This window comes from Pristiophorus japonicus, chromosome 13, assembly GCF_044704955.1.
Source record: "Pristiophorus japonicus isolate sPriJap1 chromosome 13, sPriJap1.hap1, whole genome shotgun sequence".
Classification (NCBI taxonomy): Eukaryota; Metazoa; Chordata; class Chondrichthyes; family Pristiophoridae; genus Pristiophorus; species Pristiophorus japonicus.
The window spans coordinates 78,602,287-78,620,393 of NC_091989.1; the positions used below are offsets into that span (position 1 = coordinate 78,602,287).

The following is an 18,107-nucleotide window of genomic DNA, read 5'->3' on the forward strand; positions in this document are numbered from 1 at the left end:
TGGTAGGGTCAGATGAAGTTAGGGAGAAGGCTCATGTGGAACATGAACACCGGCATAGACCTGTTGGGCCGAATGGCCCGTTTCTGTGCTGTAAAATTCAATGCAATTCTATGAATGCAAGCCTAGTCATCTATTCAACCAGTCCTCATAATTAACCCAAAAGCCCCATCATTTTGGTTAATATGTGCTGCGCACCCTCAAAGGCCAATATATCCTACCTGAGGTGCAGTGCCCAGAGAGGAACATAGTACTCCAGATGCTGTCTAATCAGAGCCTTTTTCAACTGCAGCATAACTTCCACCTCTTTCAGATGAAGGCTGACATTCCATTAGCCTTTTAAATTATATTTTGGAGCTGTCCACTAGCTTTTTGTGATTTATATACATGGACCATTAAATCACTCTGCTCCTTCACAGTTCCAAGCTTATCATTTAGAAAATACGCTGATCGATTTTTCTTGGGTTGTAAGTGGATGACCTCACACTTTCCCCATTGAACTCCATCTGCCACTGTTTTACCTACTCACTTAATCCATCAATGTCCCGTTGCAACTTTCTGCTCCCATCTACACGACTTACTGTGCAGCTAACTTAGTATTGTCAGCAAACTTGGATATGTGGCTCTTTATTCCTTCATCTAAGTCACTGATAAATATAGTGTAAAGCTGAAGCCCCAGTACAGATCCCTGGGGGACACCACTATCCATTAAGATAACCAAATCTCCAAGACCTGAAAGGTGGGGAATTGCAGAGGAGCTAGTCATAATTTTACAAGTTCTCTCAATTCAGGAATTGTGCCTTTGGATTGGAAAATTGCAACTACAGACCTATCAGTTTAATATCAATTGTGGGGAAGTCACTGGCATCTATCTGGGACAGAATAATTGAGCACTTGGACAAGTATGAACTGATCAAAGATAGTGACGTGCGAAGGGTAGGTCATGTCTGACTAATCTAGTTGAATTTCCAGAAGAGGTCACTGGCATGGTGGATAGGGAAGGGTCTATAGATGTTGTCTATATGAACTATCAGAAGTTTGTGATAAATTTCCACACAAGATATTCTCAAAAATGAAATTGTACAAAAATGAAGGTAACCTTGTGACATGGGTTGATACTTGGTTCGAAGGTAGGAGACAAAGAGTAGGTAGGAAGGGGACGTTCTACGATTGACGGGATATAACAAACCATATCCCCCTGGGATCTGTACTGGGGCCTCAGCTTTTCACTATATATAATGACTTGGATGAAGGAATAGCATTTATATCCAAGTCTGCAGATGGCACCAACTTGGTAGGCATCTGTAGATGGGAGAAGGAAATTACAATGGAACATAGACAGACTAAGTGAATGCGCAACATTATGACAGATGCAGTTCAATGTGGTGAAGTGTGAAATCACATTGGATCCAAGAAAGACACATCTAAATATTTTCTTAATGGTCCGAGATTAGGTGTTGTGGAGCAGCATAGGGATTTGGTTGTCCATGTAGACAAATCACAAAAAGCTAGTGCACAGGTACAAAAAAAATCAAAAAAGCTAACGGAATGTTAGTCTTTATCTCAATTCGGTTGGAATACAAAAGAGAGGAAATGATGTTTCAGTTGTACAGAGCCTTGGTCAGACCTTATCTGGAGTACTGTGTTCATTTTTGGACACCGCACCTCAGGGAGGATTATATTAGCCACCGAGGGGGTGCAGCGGATTTACTAGAATGACGGGCTTAAATTATGAGGACAGGTTGCATAAACTTTATTGATATCCCCTTGAGTTTAGTGGGTTAAGATATGATCTAATCAAGGCCTGATTGAGAATTAACAAAGGATATAAACTTAGAATTAGTATTAGCACAGAGGCGGAGTTTAGAAGAATGTTTTGCACAATGCCTTACTAGACGTCCAGGCCAACATCCCCAGCATTGAAGCACTGGCCACACTTGATCAGTTCCGCTGGGCAGGCCACATAGCTTACATGCCAGACAAGAGACTCCCAAAGCAAGCGCTCTAATCGGAACTCGTCCACGGCAAAGGCGGGCAGAGGAAACGTTACAAGGACACCCTCAAAGCCTCCCTGATAAAGTGTGACATCCCCACTGACACCTGGGAGTCCCTGGCCATAGACCGCCCTAAGTGGAGAAAGTGCATTCGGGAGGGCGCTGAGCTCCTCGAGTATCGTCGCCGAGAGCATGCAGAAATCAAGTGCAGGCAGCGGAAGGAGCGTGTGGCAAACTTGCCCACCCTTTCCCTCAACGACTATCTGTCCCACCTGTGACAGTGACTGTGGTTCTCGTATTGAACTGTACAGTCACCTAAGAACTCATGCTAAGAATGGAAGCAAGCCTTCCTCGATTCCGAGGGACTGCTTATGATGATGATGATGACGATGATGATATGACTAGAATATGGAATGCATTATTGCAAGTGACTATTGAAGCAGTGGCAGCCATAACATTTAAGATGATATTAGATAATTAGATAGATTAGACAGCAGAGAGATGGTATTCGTTCAAATCCCATGGCATGTTATGAAATTGAATTTATTAAATCTCAAATGACATAACATTTTATAAATATATGTTTGACTAAGAAACTTGAGTGGAAGTTGCTAATAAATTTAAATCTACAAATCAGAAGCACCCAGCATTAAGTGGTGGCTTTCTTTCTCTTATTATTTTGCAGCACACATCTATATGGATAAGTACAAAATGTCAAAAAATGATCCCACACAGCAAGTTGTAATGTGCCAATCAGAAATTGGGTGGGCAGAAAGTAAAGAGCACACTCAAGCTATGCAATCTCAATGTTGACAGCTGGAAGAATCTCAACAGCTATTCACATGGCACTGGCAAGCAGTGAAGTATGGCTGTGTCAGTCAGTATGAGCACCAGCATATCTTATAAAGCAATGACAACAGAAAAATGTGACCAGCAGCAGCACTCCAAACTCAGATGAGCAGGTAATGTGTGAAGCATGCAGGAGAGTCTGCTGCTGTCATATTGGTCTGATAGTCATTACGTAAAGAATGATTCGCTTTCAACAAGATTACTTTATACGTACACATATCTATCTACTACTACTACAGACCTGCACCCACTTGCAGGGATGTTGATGTATTATCCAGAAACAAAAACATTTGTGAACAGAAAAATAATAATGAAACAGAAAAGAGCAAAAATAAAGTTTCAAACTAACTGAAGATGTAAGTAAATAGAATACAACCATGTCATCATGAATATGCCCAGTAAACAGTGATCCCAAATAATAAATTGTGACCGTTGCACTAGTTACTACCAGCAACCATAAGTTTTAGTATTTAAAAAAAAATGTTGTAACCTTTCAACTGATGTTGGCAATTTGGAGATGGACCTTTTAAAATACATTAGATCTGTAGCAAATGAAGTGGTTTAAACCTGGTTAGTTTTGCAGCTTTTGATCAGATACGACACACTGCAGTTACAGCAAAAAGCCTGTCAGCAGACCAAAGCAGTATTTAAAAAGCTACATTGTTGGATGCAGTTCACTACAGAAAGAGAAAATATGCTTAAAACTAGAGTGTATATGATGCAGCTATTTTAGCACAGCTTTTAAGACATTAAATTACCGAGTACAAAGCCACAAGGAAGACATTATTTAATGCCTTTAGATTAGCTAAAAGATTGAAGACACTTAAAGCAAAAATGAAGAACTAAAATCAGTCACCTTTTTAATTAAAAAAAAAGTGAATGTTTGTTAAAATGAAGCCAAATGAACACTAGAAATACTTTTTTAAAAAAAGCCAAGTTTAAAAATACAGTACTCTTTGTTTCACTTAATTCTTCATGAGTTTTGTACAAAACTTCCAAATTAATGTTTTGTCTGCAGAGCTGAATTTATATTGTTATCAATTTATATTTTCATTGAAGATCACAATCTGTAATAAAAAAAAAATCAAATCCCTCACGTGTGTTTTTTGCAATCTGTCAGGTGAGGCCAATAATTAAATCCAAGTAAGTGAATTCAATGCTGGTTAAGTGAAACCAATAGTAGAAGTTTCTCAAGATAACTGAATGTACTAAGCTTATAAAACTTCTAATGTTGCATTGCTGAATCGATTTCCACTCAGCCCAAATGTTTATTTTTTTGCCTCCACACATTGAAGCACCAGCTGAATTCCAGCAATTATTTGTTTAATATATTTCAAAGTGTTTCCGGAATCCCATTAAATTTACTTTTACATTTCAAAAGGGAAGACCTTAGGTTTTGCAGTATCTTCAGGAATCCCAGTGCCAGCTGCCACCAATCCCTACAAAGGAACAATAATGTTCTTGTAAGGACTTTGAGCAAACTATCCTTAAAAATGACACAGGGAAGGGGCAGGCAAATGAAGGTCAGGAAATCCCCGACAACCTGTTAACAGGTTTTTGAAGCCTGCACTGGCTCTCAGTAAAGGAACGCAGAGATGAGAAATATTTTTTATATATTACATACACGGAATGAGAGGGGGAAAACAGAGAGAGGGAGAAAACAAAAAAGGGGAAAAAACTTGCAAGTACACCTGAAGCAGTCAAAAAAAGGGAACTGCCCAGAAAAAACTAAAATCAAATTTACACTCATCATGAACGCTCCCTTCTAGATCGAAGCGAATTTAAGCTTGCCGATCACTAAGGCTAACACAGGAGCCCCATTAGTGCCATTTTACAAGGGGAGCAGAAGAGAAAGAAAAGGTGAGCGCATGACCAGTTATGGGAAAGAAAACAAAAAAAATTACATGCAAGTCTATTGCCCATGAAAGAGACTGAGCCCCTTTTATGGGAGGGGCTATTGTAGAGAAACACAAATATCTGTGTTTCCCCCCCACAATGTTCCCATGATCATCAGAAAGCAACCATGCGTTCCTGGATACAGGACCAGATGTGGCGATCAGTGGTCTAGGTAGATGCTTCAATCCCAATATCAAACAGGCAAGAAAGAAAAGCCAGGACTTATAGCTTGGCAGCGTGGCTTAGACACAGTGTAATCTGTGAATCATAGTAAAGAAGCCCTCAATAACACTGAACTCATGCCACCAAATTTTCATCGGCAGAGGTCAAATATATTTTTCATTTACTAGGGAAAAAAGGCAATGTGGAGTGATGGAAGATTCAGCTGATTACTGGTGGTAAGTTGTAGCTGGACCGAATGCCAATATTGCACTGAATCTTTATAGTTGCAAGGGAACTTCATAGCTTATGTTCTCAATTATAGCAGATTCATATAGCTATTACAAATAACATTCATTCTTTCACATTGATATTGTTAAAGTAAATCAGAGTACAAGTATTTCTGTTAAGTCTATTATGCTGTATATTAAAAATGTAACTGATGGGTAAGTGTTTATGGATTGAACATATAGCAATGCTCATTCCTCAGCATATATCCTAATTCATTGCAGACATACATGACGAAGTGTAAAGATGTTGCTTTTAGAAATGAAATGCAGAAAAGCAGTATTATATTCTGTACAGAAGCTTTTCATTGTAGTATGATACTATTTTATACAATAGGTTCATTATTTTCAATGAAACTGTAAAAAGAGATTACTTGTAACTGATGTGTAATGATTTTTCAAATAAAAGTCTCAAGTCAGCATTTTCATTGGGAGAAGCCACGCACATGCTCTCATTATTCTTTGGAGTATCTTCCCTGATGGCCATTCTATTCAGTTGAAACAGTCTGGGAACCTCAATACAGAGTCAGCTAAATCCATCAGTCAGGAATCTGCCAGCTTGTTAAAACTGCCACATATGGTTAAAAGTTTGTGATTGATTCAAGCTTGGAGTATCTCAGGTGGTGATAAGCCACAGAGACTGTCATGGAACTAGTTTCAATATTAGTCCACAGAGAATCAAGCAATCTGTTCAGCAATGGATTGGGTCTACTTTCAATGTCAGGCTTCCTTCTAACCATTGTGGATGCATTGGGTTACTGATAATACTGGCAGCAGACCCAATGCAGGAACTTAGAACTTGTTTTGTAAATCCTTGTTGTTTGACTTGAAGCTGTTCCACAACCTTAAGGGTTGGAACAGTAGCTGTGCACTTCCTTACTATGCAGGGAAGGAACTTTATTCCAAGGGAGAGCTCCAAAGTGATGAAACTTACACCTACCACAGATCTGATCACCTCACTGCATTTTAGTGAATGTTTCTCTGCTGACTACTACTGCAGATTTTGACAAGAGCACCAATACAGGTTGTCCCCACTTGGAAAAGCTCTTAATTGTCACAAGTGTAATGATTGGCTTACAAATCTTCAAATCCTTATAGATAAAAGTAAATAACATTAACAACTGCAAAGAGGCAATCCATGGATAAAATTGGAGGAGACGCCCAATATTTTAGATAAAGTATTGTCGCGCAAAAATAAATTGTAGGACAAAAATAAATTGTAGGAGAGATTGATGGATTGGCTCATCACAAACTTTTAAAGCACCAGACATATGACTTTCCCCTTATGCTGACAAGCAAATCCTGACTAAGTAGGGCAGATCTGAGAATGGAAAGATATTGCTATGCTCCAATATATATATATAGGTAAAACTCTGACAATTTAAGTGCAGCTGTGGTTTTAGACCAGAAAGATACAGCAACATTACAAAACTAGCTCATAGTCCAGGAGTAAGTAGTCTATTAACATTCTTCACATCACATCTTATTTAATGATATAAACTCAATGAAAATAACTGTGAAGAGATAAAATTAAAAATATGTAAGCGTAACTACCATATGCATGTCATTTCCAATTATCTATAAGTTACTGTACATTAATGTCAAACTAATATTAACCTTACAGTTTATATTAAATGCTTTTATCTATCCAGTAAGTTTACAGAATAAATTAATAAAACTATGTACCTTTCTTATAGAAAAGGATTTAAAGCTGGTGACTGCTGTAAAATTCAGTAATATGTGATTAAAAATGTGGACAATAGGACAATATTAGATAGAATAAATTCGAACTATGTCCTAAAAAGCTCTGCTTCATGTAACCCTGTAACATTGTTAAAAATTCCCATAAAAATCAAACTGAGATTGTAAGCAATAGGTTTTCCTTTTTCAATTAGTGTTCCATACCCAAACAGAGGAAAAACAGAAAAAAAAATGTAAATTAAATCAATAACCCAGTCCTTGCAAAATGAGTGTTAAACTATACCATTCTTTCAAGCCAGATATCAAATGTAATTGTTGACTCGCTCCATCAGCTGCGGCTCAGTGGGCAGCACTCTCGCTTCTGAGTCAAAAGGTTGTAGGTTCAAGTGCCACTCCAGAGACTTGAACACAAAAATCTCGGCTGAAACTCCACTGCAATAGTGAGGGAGTGCTGCACTATCAAAAGTATTATTTTTCAGAGGAGAAGTTAAACCGAGGCCCCCCGTCTGCTTTCAGGTGGACATACTTTCGGCACTATTTCGAAGAAGAGCAGGGGAGTTATCCCCAGTGTCTTGTCCAATATTTATTCCTCAACTAATATCACAAAACACAGATTATCTAGTCATCATCACTTTGCTGTTTGTGGGAGCTTGTTGTGCGCAATTTGGCTGCTGCATTTCCTACATTACAACAGTGACAACATTTCAAAAAGTACTTCATTGGCTGCAAAGCGCTTTGGGACTTCTGGTGGTTGTGAAAGGCGCTATATAAATGCAAGCCTTTTTCTCTCTCAGGTGACATTTGCTTTAATACTGAAAGGGCAGCGGAGTTAGGGTCAACAGAAGCCCTCAGCTGTACTTTTGGTCCCATTTAGGGGTACAGTTAGGTACATGTGTTACTACCTTCTTTTAAAATTTCAGGAATGCATTTCCTCACTCTTCAGCAGCTGCAAATAGCAACAAACACTTCTCCAGTCAGAGAAAAATATAACATTTTTGTTTTGAAGGCAAGGCTGCATTACTCAGACTTGAGCACTAATTTCTTTAATATTTACATGTCTCCAACAATCTACTGGCTTATCCAGGATTAAACACGCTACCAAAATAGGGTCAGGCAGCATGGGGTGTGACTGCAACTCACTGGTCTAGGCCATTTGGAAAATGGTGGCGCTGATACTGGGGGAAGCCAACAAATAAATACTCAGATTATGAGATACAGTAACCGACCACTACTTTATGCTGCAGTGCATGGTCATTAGTGTATAAACAGAGGAACAAAGAAACATATACATAATGCTTCTGCTCATCAATATGTGAGATGCTAGTGTTGGGAAATAGAACTTTCCATTTCGATGGTTGGGAGTGGCGGTTGTCGTAGTAAAATGCCCCATGGCGCTTCACAGGAGTGTTATCAAGCAAAAATTTGACACCGAGCCACATAAGGATATATTGGGGCAGATGAACCCCAGAAGAGCACTACCTACAACAAACCAGTTTGAATTCTTCCATTTCCTACTACAGCCATTTGGGCCCCTGAACCAGTTCGCAATTTAGTATCAATTTGTATTAAGCTGTGATCAGTTCTGTGCTATGGGCTCACACTCAATAGAAACTGGGTTAAGAATGTTTCAACTAATTATAGCTGGCAGAGCATCAGAGCTGACCTGAGAGTGAGGCCCCAAAGTGACCCCAGTCCAAGTTAAAAGCAATTGTACTCTGAAGTTAAGTGAAATGCGTGGTAATAATTTGTTTTGCTTACTAGCTTTTATGTTCCTCACTTTAATGATCAGTGATTCAGTGTGCAACAAAGAGATTTTCCTTCCTTTTATTCATCTGACACTTGTACTGTAGGCACTTAGATCTGACCTTTTCCAGAACAAAACCAGCTGATACTCCTAATGATACAACCAAGTGAAGTGCAGAACACTAGATTATTACAATTAGCCTGCTAACATTTGGTTATTTTAAAATTACACCGTTCATATCATCTTGTCTTCCTCTTAGCTGCATAATTATCGAGGTGTTGCTCATCTAATCCAGTTGCTATCATGGATCCCAGCTGCACACTGGTCATTAAAGCTTATTCATTTTGGCATTCACTAAAATGCAATGATGAAATAATTAACCCTTGAAGCAACAGTTGCAGTATGTGTTGCTAACCAGTTGAAGTCTGCTATTCAGCAGGGCAAGTGTTAATTAGATTGCAAGGGAAATGAGTACACTGCTTCTTCACGTTTGGGATCTGCAGTCAAATACAGCCACTCAGAAGGGATTAAAGGCTCCACTTTCGTTTAAAAAGTCCAAAGCCAAACACATTTTGATTAGCTCAGAACCTTACTGCCCACTCGCAAATCAATGTTGTCAAAAGGCTGATGCAAGAGAAAATTAATATTTATAGTTACAAAAAAGATTAACAGAGCATTAGCATAGCTCAAAAGGAAAATATATAAAACTGTACTTGTGCAGAGCTCCATTCTAATGCTAATTTTCCTGCTCAGCACTCCACAAATCACTGGTGGCAAATTACCCATGTAGTTAACCACCTGATTGCTCAGCATTTCATAGCTCCCTTTTCATTTATTTTCAGACTAAAGCAGCTTTAACTTAGGTTGAACTTACTTGCTCAAAAAATAGTTCATGAATCACAGTCATCGCCCCAATCCTCTTCTCAATCTTCCTCGCTGCCATGCTCCACCCTCAGTCAACAAGCTCCCCGTTGGAGTGGAACTAAACACTAGAACCAGTGGGAATCTGATCAACCTTCATCGTTTCCAGGCCAGGTCCAAGAGCACCCCAACCTCCGTCACCGAGCTACAGTATGCGGACGACGCCTGCGTCTGCGCACATAGAGGCTGAACTCCAGAACATAGTCAACGTATTTACTGAGGCGTACAATAGCACGGGCCTTACGCTAAACATCCGTAAGACAGAGGTCCTCCACCAATCTGTCCCCGCTGCACAGCACTGCCCCAAGGTCCACGGCGTGGCCCTGGACAACGTGGACCATTTCCCATACCTTGGGAGCTTATCAACAAGAGCAGACATTGACGACGAGATTCAACACCACCTCCAGCGCATCAATGCAGCCTTCGGCCGCCTGAGGAAAAGTGTGTTTGAAGACCAGGCCCTCAAATCTGCCACCGAGCTCATGGTCTACAGGGCTGTAGTAATACCTGCCCTCCTGTATGGCTCAGAGACACAGACCATGTACAATAGATACCTCAAGTCGCTGGAGAAATACCACCAACGATGTCTCCGCAAGATCCTGCAAATCCCCTGGGAGGACAGACACATCAACGTTAGCGTCCTTGACCAGGCTAACATCCCCAGCATCGAAGCACTGACGATACTCAACCAGCTCCGCTGGGCGGGCCACATTGTTCGCATGCCTGACACAAGACTCCCAAAGCAAGCGCTCTACTCGGAACTCCTACACGGCAAGCGAGCCCAAGGTGAGCAAAGGAAACATTTCAAGGACACCCTCAAAGCCTCTGTGATAAAATGCAACATCCCCACTAACACCTGGTAGTCTATGGCCATAGACCGCCCTAAGTGGAGGAAGTGCATCCGGGAGGGCGCTGAGCACCTCGAGTCTCATCACCGAGAGCGTGCAGAAATCAAACACAGGCAGCGGAAACAGCGTGCGGCAAACCAGTGCCACCCACTCTTTCCCACAACAACTATCTGTCCCACCTGTGACAGGGACTGTGGCTCTCGTATTGGACTGTTCAGCCACTTAAGGACTCTTTTTTTTTTAAAAAAAAAAAGAGTGGAATCAAGTCTTCCTCGATTCCGAGGGACTGCCAATGGGCAACAGCAAAAAAAATGCGACAGATTTGGTGGAAATAATTAAAACCAAGAGCTGAATATCCAAGAGTTTGCATCTCAGGTTGTCAATACGGCAAAATGGGTATTGGGATGTATCTGGAAAGCACTGGATGGGCCAAATAGTCGCCTTCTGTTCTATAAGTTTCTGTGGTTCTATGGATTTTAACTTGGAACCCTGCCTTGAAAACCACCCATACTGCTGAAATACTTTCTGCTGGCCATCTTAAATTTGCCCTTCACAACCTGTGCCCTTTCTCTTGATGCGTTTTGTCTGAAATCATTGCGTTACTTTCTGGACATATTGATATACAACATCTATGCTTTGATTGGATCCCCTTGATCACAAGACCTGATTGCTCATTGGTCCCCTTGGAGGATAAGACACACCTAGCAATTACTCTGAAATGTGCAAGTCGAACCGGCCTGCCGACGTAATCAGTGACTTTGCAAAATGTAATTCGAGCCATTCTGACTGCCGACTCCACAGTTAAAATCTTCTCCCATCCCGAAACAAGTTCCTTCCCCCATCCCCAAGTTCGTGACCTCCTCCCCCAGTCGAAGCTCCTGCAATTTTTCAACCACCCCTCCCCCTCCCACTCTCTCCCCTCTCCAACTCTTCCCCCCCCCTCTCTACCCTCCAACTTCCCCCCCTCTACCCTCCAACTTCCCCCCCTTCCCCCTCCAACTTCCCCCCCCTCCCCCCTTCAACTTCCCCCCCCCTCCCCCCTCCAACTTCCCCCCCCTCCCCCCCCTCCCCCCTCCAACTTCCCCCCCCTCCCCCCTCCAACATCCCCCCCCTCCCCCCTCCAACTTCCCCCCCCTCCCCCCTCCTCCCCCCTCCAACTTCCCCCCCCTCCCCCCTCCAACTTCCCCCCCTCCCCCTCCAACTTCCCCCCCCTCCCCCCTCCTCCCCCCTCCAACTTCCCCCCCCTCCCCCCTCCAACTTCCCCCCCCTCCAACTTCCCCCCCCTCTTGGAACCTCCCCCTCCGTTTTATTTGTTGAGAGTGATCATATGAGATATTTATTCCCTCCTCCCCCCTCCAACTTCCCCCCCCTCCCCCTCCCAACTCCCCCTCCACTTCCCCCCCTCCCTCCCCCCTCCCCCCCTCCCCCCCCTCCCCTCCCCCCTCCCCCTCCCCCCTCCCCCCTCCCCCCTCCCCCCTCCCCCCTCCAACTTCCTCCCCCCTCCAACTTCCCCCCTCCCCCCTTCCCCCTCCAACTTCCCCCCCTCCCCCCTTCCCCCTCCAACTTCCCCCTCCCCCTTCCCCCTCCAACTTCCCCCCCCTCCCCCCCTCCAACTTCCCCCCCTCCCCCCTCCCCCTCCAACTTCCCCCCCTCCCCCCTTCCCCTCCAACTTCCCCCCCCTCCCCCCTTCCCCCTCCAACTTCCCCCCCCAACTTCCCCTCCCCCCTCCAACTTCCCCCCCCCCAACTTCCCCCCTCCCCCCCCTTCCCCCCTCCAACTTCCCCCCTCCCCCTCCACTTCCCCCCCCCACTTCCCCCCTCCCCCCTCCACTTCCCCCCCTCCCCCCTCCAACTTCCCCCCCTCCCCCCTCCAACCCCCAACTTCCCCCCCCTTCCAACCCCCAACTTCCCCCTCCAACCCCCAACTCCCCCCCCCACTTCCCCCTCCCTCTTCTTCCTCCCACCCCCCCATCTCTCCTCCCCTCCCCCTCCTCTCCCTCCCTCCCCCTCCCTCTTCTCCCCCTCTCCTCTCCCCCTCCCTCTCTCCTCTCCCCCCCCCCCTCTCTCCTCTCCCCCCCCTCTCCCTCTCTCCTCCCCTCTCCCTCTCTCCTCTCCTCTCCCTCTCTCCTCTCTCCTCTCCCCCCCCCTCTCCCTCTCTCCTCTCCCCCCCCCTCTCCCTCTCTCCTCTCCCCCCCCTCTCCCTCTCTCCTCTCCCCCCCCTCTCCCTCTCTCCTCTCCCCCCCCCTCTCCCTCCCTCCTCTCCCCCCCCTCTCCCTCCCCTCTCCCCCCCCCCTCTCCCTCCCTCCTCTCCCCCCCCTCTCCCTCTCTCCTCTCCCCCCCCTCTCCCTCTCCCCCCCCTCTCCCCCTCTCCTCTCCCCCCCCCTCTTCTTCCCCCCACCCCCCCTTTTCAGTCCAATCTTATCCTGGGCCGAAACCCACAGAGCTGAAAACAGTGAGGTCCATGCTACAATGAGCTGCAATTGTGCGGGTACCGCGCATGCGCAGCCGGACCTCGGTGACGACGTGCTTGTGCAGAAGGGTATAGGGCGTACATGCGCAAAGGGGGCAGGCTTGACTGCACGCATGGGCAGAAGGGTACAAAAATGTTTGTACAGATAATCACTTTCTTTATTCAGTTCAGTACCTTCTAAACCTATAAAGGTCCCCAACCCAAGGAGATTCTTTTTAAGTTTGAAGAGCCCTAGCTCCAGCTGTTCCTTCTGACACCAGAGATCAGCTTTTACACTCTCCTTTGCACTGCCTCTGATGGTCTCAAAACGTTGCCATTATCAAAACTCTATAGTCCTCCAGGGCACAGATTCAGGAGGACTTCTGGACATTTGAACTGACTGGGCAATATATCCCAATATCCTATTTGTATTGTTAATTGCCATTTCACATTGTTCGGACATGGTGAGTGAAGACTCAACTAATGCCACCAGGCCTTTTCAACTCTCCCTTAGCAACCTATTCTTGGACTACACCTGCTCCCCATTCTTCCTTTCATGGTTTGACACTGAGGTTTTGATGAGCCATACAGTTGCCCCATCCCTTCTCTTTACAAGGTACATATTTTTTTTTTGTTTCTATTTCAAATTTCCCAGTTGATATATTTTAGAAATGTTTATTTACTTTTTGCATCTAGTTGCATATTTCACAGAAACATAGAATCATACAGCACAGAAGGCAATTCATCCCGGCGTATCTGTGCTGGCTCTTTGAAACAGCTATCCAATTAGTCCCCTGCAATTTTTCCTTCGTTTTAAATTCAATTCCTTTTCGAAAGTTACTACTGAATCTGCTTCCACCACCCTTCCAGGCAGTGCATTGCAGATCATAACAACTCACTGTTAAAAAAAATCATTTCCCCTCTGGTTCTTTTGCCAATTACAGATTGAGCGTCCAAAATTCGGAAACCTCAGGACCGAGGCCATTCCAGATTCCGGGTATTTCTGGATTTTGGAACGTCTTTGCCTGGGCCGAGGTAGGCGGGGTCGGGCCGCGGCGAGGGCCGGGGTCGGGCCGCGGCGCGGTCGGATTTCGCAACATTTTCCAGTTTCTGGACAACCCTGCCATGGATCGGCCCAGTGTCCGGATTCCCGAACATTCCACATTTTGGAACTCCGGATTTTGGATGCTCAACCTGTACCTTAAAGCTGTGACCTCTGATTACCGACCCTCCTCCCCCTCTATCAAAACCGCTCATAATTTTGAACACCTCTATTAAATCTCCCCTTAACCTTTCTCGCTGAGAACATTCTCTAGTCTCTCCACATAACTGAAGTCCCTCACACCCCTGGTCCAATTCCAGCAAATCTCCTCTGCACCCTGTCCAAGGACTTGACATCCATCCTACAGCGTGGTGTCCAAAACTGGACACAATACTTCAGCTGAGGCTTAACTAGTGATTTATCAAGGTTCAGCATAACTTATTTTGCTTTTGTACTCTATAAAGCCAAGGTTCGCATTTACTTTAAAATAAAACAGCCTCATCAACTTGTCCTGCCATCTTTAAAGATTTGCATACGTAAACTCCAGATCTCTGTTCCTGCACCCCCTTTAAAGTTGTACCATTTAGTTTATATTGTCTCTCCTCATTCGTCCTTCCAAAACGCATAACTTCACACTTCTCTGCATAAAATTTCATCTGACATGGATTTGCCCACATCCTAAAGTTTGCTACTATTGTGTGTGCGTGCGTGAGTAACTGCCTGTTTATCCCATCCACTTAACTTCCCTCTATTTTGAGACTGCTCTGTGAACTGAGTGAAAAATGAAACAAAACCCCACATACAATATTTGCCTTTACTAATGTTAATGATTGGAGAGATGATACCAAAACCAGTTTCCTACAATATTTTTAGAGAAAATATTCAAACCAGTGATGTAATGTAAAAAAAAAGGAACATTATTGTAAAATAGTGTTCTGACAACTGGCAGATCACAAAAGAACCTTACAATCTGTTCTCAGTCTTATAGTGCTGTACCATGTAATAGCCTATTATTATGATAGTTATTTGGAAATGCAGAACTACAGAATAGACTTTGTAAAGCCCTAAAGTTGGCATATTCGACAGCAGCCTGACTGACAAAAAAAGCCATCAATAAACTGGCTTCCATTCCTATACTGAAATCTACCCAGCTTTAGAAAATTACAGGGTGCAGAAAATTACATGAAGCAGAGTAAATTTGACCAAAACCCTCGTTATGGTTTTAACTATGAGCAAAATTATGCTCCGTTTTGTCATATGAGAATAAAATCAGTTGCATCATCACTCACTCTGGTATTAACTCAACTCAAAATCTTTTGATAAAGTAAATGACAGAAATGTACAGTATTCAGATTAAAAGTGAAGCTGACAGCAGTCCAACTGTTGAATCGATTATTTTTCTTACATAATAAAGAATTGCATTATGTTCATTTAAAAGCTTTAACAAAAATAACTCACCATTATCTTTGCTGCTATTCTCTTCGATAGTCATTTGCTCTGCAAGCTCAGACAGAGATTCATCAATTGTTTGGCTGCCACGCAAGGTCAGAGAAAGCCGTCGCTTAAACTTTTTCATCTTTTCCATGAAATACTTCACTCAGAGAAACCTGAAATTAAACCTGCAATGGAAGTTGACAGGAAGCTCATTTAATTTCATCAATAAAAAATGAATGAGGTGCACTAGGATTCAGCTGCACTGTAAAAAAGCAAAATGGCATCCTTTCAGAATTTCTTCACTCAAACTATTAATTGGAAAAAACTTGCATATTAGCACAGCTACCGTTATCTAAATAACTATCTAAATTTAAGGAACTTTCCAGTAAGTACTGAAGTTCGAACACAATTCTACATAAGTTGGAAATATCATGGAGTCAAATCTTTGTTCACCAGTGGAAGTACCAACTCATGAAGCACTGGAAAATCTCTGGTTTTGGCTGTTTCATAATCTGCCCTAAATATGCATTCTTTTATGCTCCATTTTTTGCGCTGTTACGTTGCCTTATATTACAACTGCATATTTTCACACCAAATTAAATACACAAATTTAAATAATTTCACAGGCCCTCCCTCAATAGATTTCCTGAATCTCCAACCTAAATTTTCTGAACTTGGAGAGTCCAACTTGAAGGGTACAGCATGCAGTAGAACACATTGTTATGTCATTAAGTGTGGCTGGAGAACTGCAAAACATAAATGTTACTACACATGAAAATCACACAGATATCACTGTTAAAACACAAAAGGAACTATTTTGTGGAAATTTGTGTGGTTCAATATTTTATTTCCAATCATGCTAAATAGTAAGCTTGCTTATGAAAATAAAAACAAAATCACACAATCTTTACAAAATGTTCTGCATCAATCTTCAGGGAAAATGCTGATCTGCAATTCCAACATAAAAAATTACTTTCATCACCGGAATCAGGTGGTTATGGGTTCAAGCCCCACTCCAGAGACTTGAACGCATAATCTAGACTGACACTTCACTGTAGTACTGAGGGAGTGCTGCACTGTCAGAGGTGCCATCTTTTGGATGAGGCTTTAATCAAGGTCCCCTGTCTTCCCTCTCAGGTGGATGCAAAAGATCCCTGTGGCACTATTTGAAGAGGAGCAGGGAGTTCTCCCAATGTCTTGGCCAATATTCATCCCTCAACTTACACCACCAAAATAGATTATCTAGTCACTTATCGCATTGTTATTTGTGAGACTTCACTGTGCGCAGAATGACTACCATATTTACCTACATCATAATGGTGACTGCACTTTAAAAGTGCTTTGTCAGCAGTGAAACACTTTGGAATCTCAAAAAGGCACAATATGAATACAATTTCATTGTTTCCTTCACGTTGTAAAACTACAAAGCTTTGCTCAAATGGCCTGATGAATGGTGGGAGGAACAATGCTTCCCGTTTATGTTGTCATATCTGGGACAGTTCTCTAGCTATCTCTAGCCTAGATTTTAAAAACAGAACAAAAGGAGTGACAGACATGAGTGAACGTACACTTGGGATCATAGTTTTCTTTTTCCTTTCCCTCTCCCCAGTTAAGTTGCGAAAATGATTAAATTCATCCACACATGTACAATATAATTCTTTTCTTCAACGTCATGTCAAAAATTACACATATACCACAATCCCACAAGTTACCTGTCAGACTGAATGCTCTTTGTCATGTATTATACTGAGGCGCACAGACCACACTGGATACACTGCACTTGCACTAGTACAAAGCAGTATAAAATCCAGTTTCAAACCAATTTCCCATAGTTTAGAGTTACATTACGCCACTGGTTTACTCAATGTCAGTGCAAAATCCAGTTCTAGTCTTAACTTCCACATAAGTCAATGTTTTGAAGTTGGGTTTGTTTATGCCAGTTGCAGCACTGCATTATTATTGCCACCTCACTTACACAGAACACCAAGTTGAGATGTTTTACAGTCTTTGAAGGGACTGAGCACCTATAAAAGGGCAGGTCCTCCTCATGCTGTAGTTAAGACCTTTCTTTATCAAGGCCAGGCCAGACTTGGGACAAATATTTGGGTTGGATGGCCACTTAATATGTTTTAGTGAGTTGTTGAGGGCTACACACCAATGCTCCCCATAAGTTTGCTGCCACGCTCCGATCGCGGGGTCCCGTGCAGGCCGCTCACGCTGCTGAAAGAGATACTGTGCATGCACATTTAAAGGGATCGCACACGGAAAAAATTAACGGGAACACTGCATAAACATAAATTCAGATATTAGTCAGATATTATAGCTTAAATACACAAAATGTAGTGTAAAATAGTAAACTCTTCTGTTATTAAATGAATTAAATGATTGATTGGTTACATGTTGTACTGAAAGTCTACATGGCTCAAGTCTGCAGGGCCTCCAACATGGGAGGTGTTCTCTTTTTAGTGTGCTGAATACCGAGCCCAAGGATACGCAAGGCCTGAATTACAATCGCGTGACATTACCTGGAGTCCTTGTGGTCCGGGATCCACTCCCGTGTCTAAGACCGCGATGAGAACTCTCCTGCCGTTGTACTCTGGGTACATGGAGTGGAGCAAACCATTCTTTTTGCTATCTATATAGTATTGTATATGCTATTAGTAATGTTGGAAAATACTTTGAAAATGTATAACTATAGATATATTTTAAAATCTCCTGCAGTAATAGAACTAGCATTATATGTGATAGTAATTAGAAAGGCAGGATGAATGTCCTCATGATTCTGAG

General features: G+C 42.9%; 1 protein-coding gene across 8 annotated transcripts in view; it reads right to left on the reverse strand.

The window, feature by feature from the left end:
- cdk17 (cyclin dependent kinase 17) overlaps positions 1–18,107 on the reverse strand; it is a 235,815-nt gene that overhangs the window by 117,814 nt on the left and 99,894 nt on the right. For 6 of the 8 annotated variants that reach the window (XM_070897702.1, XM_070897695.1, XM_070897697.1 and 3 more), the window contains one exon: positions 15,345–15,505. In XM_070897702.1, coding sequence (XP_070753803.1) covers positions 15,345–15,471 — 127 coding nt within the window. In that variant the 5' untranslated portion in view covers positions 15,472–15,505. Of the gene's footprint in view, positions 1–15,344; positions 15,506–15,979; positions 16,067–17,845; positions 17,911–18,107 lie in introns of those variants that run through there. The other 2 variants (XM_070897696.1, XM_070897701.1) reach the window with 2 other exon arrangements.